An 8,182-nucleotide genomic window follows, 5' to 3' on the forward strand; every position below is an offset into this window, starting at 1 on the left:
GGCGTTATGCAAATCTTCCCACATAGTGAGGTAGATATGTGGGGGTTGTGTTAGAACGAGCCGTTTTAGGTAGGTGTGGCTGACTCTTAACTTTTATAAAGAATATCTCTTTGGATTTGAGACTTTAGTCTTTGCAACTTTACAGATCTTCTTTATGCACCAAGAGCTTGTAACACTCCAAAGAGAAAGGAAAAATTGAAATCGCATCATATGACCCCTTTAATATAAATATGTTAATATTAACTTTTCTAAATATTATCATTTCTATAATTATCTATGGTAACACTTTACAATGAGGTTTTCTTTGGAAACATCAGTTAACTATATAAGTTAACATGAACAATACTTATATAGCATGTATTAATCTTAGTTAATGTTAAGTTACTGTAAATCAGCAACTTCTAACGCTTTGCTGTGAGTGTACTTCATGAGCCTCGTCAGGTGACACTCTTCTCTAACATTAGCCGTCTTATGGGGGACTGTATTGATTTACTCACTCTCACACACACACACACACACACACACACACAGACAGAGAGAGAGGCTCCCACTGGTGTCTGGTATTCGTCTCTCAGTTTGCAGATAAACACATTTATATGGTCAGAACAGCATCAGGTTAACTGAGGACGACTGGAGTAATCGACGATGTAGCGATAAGAAATCAAAATAAAATCACTTTCTAAAAAATAAAAATATATAATCTTGCTTTGCACAACTATATATCATACATCAAATGTGTGCATATTTAAAATATGAAAGTATACTGTAATATATACTTATAGTTATATTTTAACATCTACTTAATATGATTAAGTATTCTGTAATAAAAATTATCCAGAAGTAATAATAATAATAGTGTTTATTACAAAATACTTAATAGTAATAATAACGTAGAATAATTATTTACATTAAATAATAATAATAACTATTATTATTAAAATAGTATATCTAAAATGCTTAATTATTATTATTATTATTATTATTAAGTAATTTGTAATAAATAATCTAGAAATACTTCTACAACTAGTAATAATAATTGTAGATTATTTATGTATTACAAAATGCTTTATAATAATAATAATAATAATAATAATAATAATAGCATTTTAAAATTCTGGTATCAGCAAATTATTATAAAATAATAAATAATTTGTTCCTGTCAGGCCACGGCGCAGATGGAGGGCAGGTTGTGTGATTTCATCCACTCATATTGTCCCGAGAGTGTTCTGCCGCTGGCCGACGGGGTCCTAAGCTTTATCCACCACCAGATCATCGAGCTGTCCAGAGACTGCCTGACCAAATCTAAGGAGGGGCTCATCACGTCCATCTACTTCTTTGAGCTGCAGGAGAACCTGGAGAAACTTCTGGATGACGTGAGTTCATCATCAAACCTGTGATCTCATTAAACCCGCCAAGAACGGTGCCTTTACTGTAATGTGAAGAAGTAAGGAAATATTACTTAGCTTGTTTTTCTCTGTCTTTGTGTCTCTCAGGCTTATAAGCGGTCGGAGAGTTCAGAGTTGACCTTTGTCACTGAGTTGGTGAAGAAACTCCTCTTCATCATCGCTCGACCTGCTCGACTTTTAGAGTGTTTGGTGAGAAAATGCTTTCTTTTGCTTGTTCTTTTATCCATTCATCAGATAACATGATGCTTCAAACCCCTCTGGACAACAACAACACAGGCCTGATGTTTTCAGGTTTTCACTCCTACTTCAGAAAAGTATTTTAAACAAGAATAGCTGCAAAACACACAAAAGGAGAGAGAGCGAGTTGAACCTGCTGCTGCATTAGCATTTAGATTGGGAGCTGTGAGCATGCTGCTGTTATCACTGACCTTCTGTGATTCACTGCCTGTAAAAAACTCATTTGGAAATGCTTCTGTGCAGCTCCAGGATTAAACCACATGAACCATTCATTATCCCTGTTAAACGGAGATGCTCCCAAAATGAGAGTGTGTTCATGTACTTCAGCAAATTACAAATGTTCAGTGTAATTCAACTTTATTTTTAGACTGTCACAGAAACTGAACCCTAGTGCTGATCCTCAACCAAACAATAATGCCGTCTGAACCCTGAACCCAACTGAACTTGTATTGCATTTATGACTTATTTCAGAGTGAAACAGCATGCAAAAAACTATTTCAAACACCTTAGCAACCTCATAGCAACATTCTAAAAACTAAACCAAACACCTCAGCAACCACATAGCAACACACTGAAATCTGTTCCAAACACCCCAGCAACCGCATAGCAACACGCTGAAAACGAATCTAAGCACCCCAGCAACCGCATAGCAACACTAACAGATGTTGCTCTGACACGTTTTCCAGGAGTTTAACCCTGAAGAGTTCTATCATCTGCTGGAGGCGGCTGAGGATCACGCTAAAGAAGGACACCTGATGAAGACCGACATCCCGCGGTACATCATCAGTCAGCTGGGTCTGACCAGAGACCCTCTGGAGGGTGAGACCTCAGTCACACAACAATCACACAGCACTGATCCCAGTACAGCTGATCACTGAGCGACTGTCACGTCTGTGTTTCAGAGATGGTCAGTCGAGAGCATTATGACAGCGAGGGGCCCGTCACACCGGAGACAGACGACTCCGCAGAGGTCTGAACACACTAACACACACACACAGACAGCCCCGGGAAATCTGAAAACGATTGTTTGTCAGTAAAGTGTCTGTTACAAGATGATGATAACATCTTGTGCAAGAGTTTGAGGGGATTTTTCTCTTTTCCAGGGAAAGATAAAACCCATGAAGCCACCTGGAGAGGCAGATTTCCAGACCATCAAACTGATCAGCAATGGAGCCTACGGGTAAACCAGCACACACACACACACACAGACACACACACACACACACACACACGTGCGCGTTTGTCTCAATATCTAAATGGGGATATAAGGTTTAAAAGAACAGCATTTATTTGTAACTGAACATTTTGTAACATAAGTATTGTCACTGTGGATACAAACGCATCTACTAAATAACCAAACACACACAGAGGAGTTGAGACACTGACAGAAGATACTGTGTGTTTCTCAGCGCGGTGTATCTGGTCCGCCATCTGGAGATGCGACAGCGCTTCGCTATGAAGAAAATCAACAAACAGAACCTGATTCTGAGGAACCAGATCCAGCAGGCGTTTGTGGAGCGAGACATCCTGACCTTCGCCGAGAACCCGTTCGTGGTCAGCATGTTCTGCTCCTTTGAGACCAGGCGACACCTGTGTATGGTCATGGAGTACGTGGAGGGTGAGACACGCACACACTTTTATTGCTCTTTTAAAGCTTTATTGACTGTATTGAGGTCTCAGGTATGTTTTGTTTAAGTACCAACTCTCAGATGTTTCTCTTAAAGTGCCTAAGAAATAAAACAGACCCAGATGAGTCACTCCAGTAAGAGTCTAGGGCTATAAAATGAATGTGGAAAGCAGCTCAAATCATTTGATGAGAAAAGATTGAGTTTGTGTTGGAGATCTTGAGCAAATCTGAGCACAGTTTGAGATCTCTTCTGAAACACCTGAGGAGGAGACGCGTGTGAGATTACTGGAGTCTTTTTCTCAGGAGAAACATCTGAGAAGCAGGAGGCTTCAGTGTTGTTGTCTAGTGAGAAACAACTGAGATGTTAACCAGATCTCATCTGTGTGTTTCGTTTCAGGAGGCGACTGCGCGACACTGCTAAAGAATATCGGAGCATTGCCTGTGGAAATGGCGCGCATGTACTTCGCTGAAACCGTCCTGGCTCTCGAATACATACATAACTATGGAATCGTGCACCGGGATCTCAAACCGGACAAGTAATACGCCAATAACAGTTAAAATAATTTTGAATTATATGTAATGACAATGGCAGGGAGCCTGTCATTTACTAAGTGACCGTGCACAGTCAATTAAATGATTGCTGGGATTCATTTGCCATCTGTTGGGCAATGACATACAGCATTTCCTGCGTGAGATTAATGAAATCGTTTAATTTGGACAGATTGTGTTATATAATTAAACACATGTCAGAAATGCCACTCAGTGTGTGTTACTGTAGAGACGGTCTCACATCATCTCCGTCTGTCTCTCTCTCTCTCTCTCTCGCCGTCAGTCTGCTTATCACGTCAATGGGTCACATTAAACTCACTGATTTCGGTTTGTCTAAAATGGGTCTCATGAGTCTCACCACAAACCTGTATGAGGGACACATCGAGAAGGACACCAGGGAGTTCCTGGATAAACAGGTACCAGAAAATACATACAATATTCTGTTCTGTACATAGTCATGGTCAAAAAGCCACAAAACTACAGTTTTAATTTCATTGTGTGCCTATTTAATTTAGTTATTTTTGATCATAAATATAATTTACACATTCAAGTTTATGATAAAATATCACCGATGAAGTGTTGATGAAGCCTGTAAGCAACACCTTCACGACATTCTAAATTGATTCCAACACCACCATACTGGAAAAAAAAAAATTCCAAACACCATAGCAACCACATAACAACACACTGAAAACAATTCCAAGCATCTCAGCAACGGCATAGCAACACGCTAAAACTAGCCAGAACACCTCAGCAACCGCATAGCAAAGCACCGGAAACTATTCACAACGTCTAGGACCTGCCCTGAAAACTAATCCAAACGCCTCAGCAACCACATAGCAACACTCTGAAAACTATTCCAAACACCTTAGCAACCGCATAGCAACAAGCTGAAAACTAATCCAAACGCCTCAGCAACCCCATAGCAACACGCTGAAAACTATTCCAAACACCTTAGCAACCGCATAGCAACAAGTTGAAAACTATTCCAAACACCTCAGCAACCGCATAGCAACACACTGAAAACTATTCCAAACACCTCAGCAACCGCATATCAAAGCACCGAAAACTATTCACAATGCCTATGAACCACACTGAAAACTATTCTGAACGCCTCAGCAACCACGTACCAACAGGCTGAAAGCTAGTCTAAACACCTTAGCAACCCCATAGCAACACACTGAAAACTATTTAGAACACCTTAGCAACCGCACAGCAACGCGTTTAAAACTATTCCAAACACCTCAGCAACCGCATAGAAACGTTCTTTGACCTTTGACCCCAGGTGTGCGGCACCCCAGAGTACATCGCCCCGGAGGTGATCCTGCGGCAGGGTTACGGCAAGCCGGTGGACTGGTGGGCCATGGGCATCATCCTCTACGAGTTCCTGGTGGGCTGCGTGCCGTTCTTCGGCGACACACCGGAGGAGCTGTTTGGTCAGGTGATCACAGGTAAAGACACACCTACATATATTCACACAGTGAAACAATCTCATGAATCTAAATAAAAAAGATGTACACAATGTAAAATGTGTGTGTGTGTGTGTGTGTGTGTGTGTAGATGACATTGTGTGGCCCGAGGATGATGACGCTCTCCCCGCTGACGCGCAACACCTGATCTCATCTCTCCTGCAGACCAACCCGCTGCTCAGACAGGGCACAGGTGACGTCACACACCTCCAGTCATGTGGCCCACTATCATTAAATGCACGCTGATGTGCTCTGACTGTTAGAGCTGTTGACTTGGATTAGAGCTGTATTATAACACTGATCATTTGACGATCAGTAATGATGATTAAAAAGAAGAATAGCTCAAATCTCAAGCCCTTAAACCTACTTTTTGAACGGCAGTCCATTCGTTGACAGTATAACAAGTGAAAAGGTCCCATGGACTTAACAACATGACAACAACATAGCCTCGCATCACCTTAGCAACCACTCAGAACCACCTGGCAACCACATAGTAGCACACTTAAAGTAAGTTATAACTGCCTAAACACTAAAACGCCTTAACAACAGTCTAGCAATCAGTTAGAGCACCTTATAAACTACCTAGCAAACACATAATAGCAAGTTTAACACCACTCCCTGAACCACATAACTGCATAGCATGTATTAAAACCACCATAGCAACATCATAGCAACCTCTTAGGAACCAACTAGCAAGTTTTAAAGAACCGCCAACAACCACATAACATGCACTAAAAATGTCCTTGCAACACCCTAGCAACCTATAACCTTATAAACAGTCTAGCAACCACATAGTAGCAAGTTTTACGCAACTCTGAACCACTTAACTGCATAGCATGCATTAAAAACACCCTAACCACTCAACAGTATAGCCACTCAAAACACCTTAGAAACCACCTAGCAACACAAAGTAGCAAGTACAACACCACTCAGAACCACCTAACTGCATAGCATGCATTAAAATGCCCTAGCAACCCATATCAAGTTTAAAATCCCTCAGAACCACCAACAACCACATAGCATGGGGAAAAACACCCTAGCAACCAACATAGAAACCACACAGAACACATTAGAAACCATGTATCAGCAAAACAGTAAAAAGTTTAAAACCACTCTGAATTACCTAACAGCCCCATATTATTCACTTAAAACACCCTAACACACCTACACCTAACAACGCCCTAGCAACCACTCAGACTATTCTAGCCTTTATATTCTAATGAAAAATCTAAACATCTGTTTTTACTATTATTAATAGTTCATTTGATTATTGATCATTGACTGTCTTTTATCATATTGCTGTTGTTGGTCAGTAGAGTCAGACGTTCTCCACGCACTGAATGAAGTCATGTGTTTGTGCGCAGGTGGAGCGTTCGAGGTGAAGCAGCATCCGTTCTTCTGTGATCTGGACTGGAGCAGCTTGCTCCGGCAGAAAGCCGAGTTCATCCCTCATCTGGAGTCGGAGGAGGACACCAGCTACTTCGACAGTGAGTGATGAACAGATGGATGGATAGTGTGTGTGTGTGTTTGTGCTGTTGTCTGATGGTGTGCATTAGTGAGTAACTCATCCGTCTGTCTCAGCACGATCAGAGCGATATCATCACGTTCACTCGTACGATGAAGACGACACCAATGACGACGAGCCAGTGGAGATTCACCGCTTCTCCTCCTGCTCGCCGCGTTTCAGCAAGGTGAGACCTAGATTCTGCTCTTTACACAACACCGAGGATTATGGGTAATGTAGCCCATAGACTCAAGGATTCATCTAGTGCATCTGAATCACAGGTGTACAGCAGCATGGAGCATCTGTCGCAGCTGGAGCACAAACCCGTGGTGACCCGCCGAGAGCCCAAAGCTCACAGAGAAGATCGCAGTAAGAGGGAAAGTCTGGGCAGCCTGACCCTCCGAGACAAGAGCTGGAGAACCGGATCCCCCGAGATGTAAGACAAGACAGTACAACGACCTCCCAGAATAGCCCAGCAACACTCTAGTAACCACTCAGAACACCTTAGAAACCACCTAGCAACCACCAGAGCTGGGTAGTAACTGATTACGTGTAATTTGGATTACATTATCAGATTCCAAAAATGAAGTACTTGTAATCAGATTAAATTACATTTTAAATTGCTTGTAATCAGACTACAGTTACTTGATTACATGATTACATATTATTCACACAATAGCAATACATTATTCCAGTCACTAGTCAGGGGGTGACATGGCATTTTAACACTGGATTCATTTCAAGTTTTAAGTGCTTCAGCATTGCACTAACTACTGATGAACACATTAATTTTTTATTTGAATTATCACTCAGTAGGTTATTTAACCATGTATATAGTTTTGGAAGGCTTTTGTCTTTCAAAATGCACAAATTCACATTATTTCTTATTTGCATGTAGTGCAGTATATTAATACAAGTATATTAAAATAAATGTTAATAATTAAGTATCACATTTGCATGTTCATGGTTCTCTGATGTTGGTTAATGGTCACATGACATGCATGTAAACAAATAAAATATTTCCTTTTTAGTAAGTGTTTTATTTTGATTGATGTTATTTTAAAATGGCTTTTTTTTATTTTTTATTTAATTAATTATTAGCTTTTTCATTAAACTCACAAACCCCCTGCAGTTCATTTACGAACCCCAATTTGGGAAACCTTCATGTAATGGAATGTATAACATACTTCATGTTGTTAAAGGGGTAATATGATGCGATTTCAAGTTTTTCTTTCTCTTTGGAGTGTTACAAGCTCTTGGTGCATAAAGAAGATCTGTAATGTTGCAAAGACTAAAGTCTCAAATCCAAAGACATATTTTTTATAAAAGTTAAGAGTCAGCCACGCCTAAAACGGCTCGTTCTAACACGCCCCCACATGTCTACTTCACT

At 40.6% G+C, this 8,182-nt stretch overlaps 1 protein-coding gene across 1 annotated transcript in view; it reads left to right on the forward strand.

The window, feature by feature from the left end:
* LOC107567212 (microtubule-associated serine/threonine-protein kinase 1-like) overlaps window positions 1–8,182 on the forward strand; it is a 46,161-nt gene that overhangs the window by 21,997 nt on the left and 15,982 nt on the right. The window contains exons 8-20 of the mRNA XM_016252853.1: window positions 1,164–1,373; window positions 1,494–1,595; window positions 2,330–2,462; window positions 2,546–2,613; window positions 2,747–2,823; window positions 3,053–3,261; window positions 3,668–3,806; window positions 4,103–4,235; window positions 5,105–5,270; window positions 5,380–5,481; window positions 6,653–6,775; window positions 6,870–6,979; window positions 7,074–7,228. Coding sequence (XP_016108339.1) covers window positions 1,164–1,373; window positions 1,494–1,595; window positions 2,330–2,462; window positions 2,546–2,613; window positions 2,747–2,823; window positions 3,053–3,261; window positions 3,668–3,806; window positions 4,103–4,235; window positions 5,105–5,270; window positions 5,380–5,481; window positions 6,653–6,775; window positions 6,870–6,979; window positions 7,074–7,228 — 1,727 coding nt within the window. The remainder of the gene's footprint in view (window positions 1–1,163; window positions 1,374–1,493; window positions 1,596–2,329; window positions 2,463–2,545; window positions 2,614–2,746; window positions 2,824–3,052; window positions 3,262–3,667; window positions 3,807–4,102; window positions 4,236–5,104; window positions 5,271–5,379; window positions 5,482–6,652; window positions 6,776–6,869; window positions 6,980–7,073; window positions 7,229–8,182) is intronic.

Source organism: Sinocyclocheilus grahami, unplaced genomic scaffold (assembly GCF_001515645.1).
Source record: "Sinocyclocheilus grahami isolate Dianchi unplaced genomic scaffold, SAMN03320097.WGS_v1.1 scaffold1135.1, whole genome shotgun sequence".
NCBI lineage: Eukaryota > Metazoa > Chordata > Actinopteri > Cypriniformes > Cyprinidae > Sinocyclocheilus > Sinocyclocheilus grahami.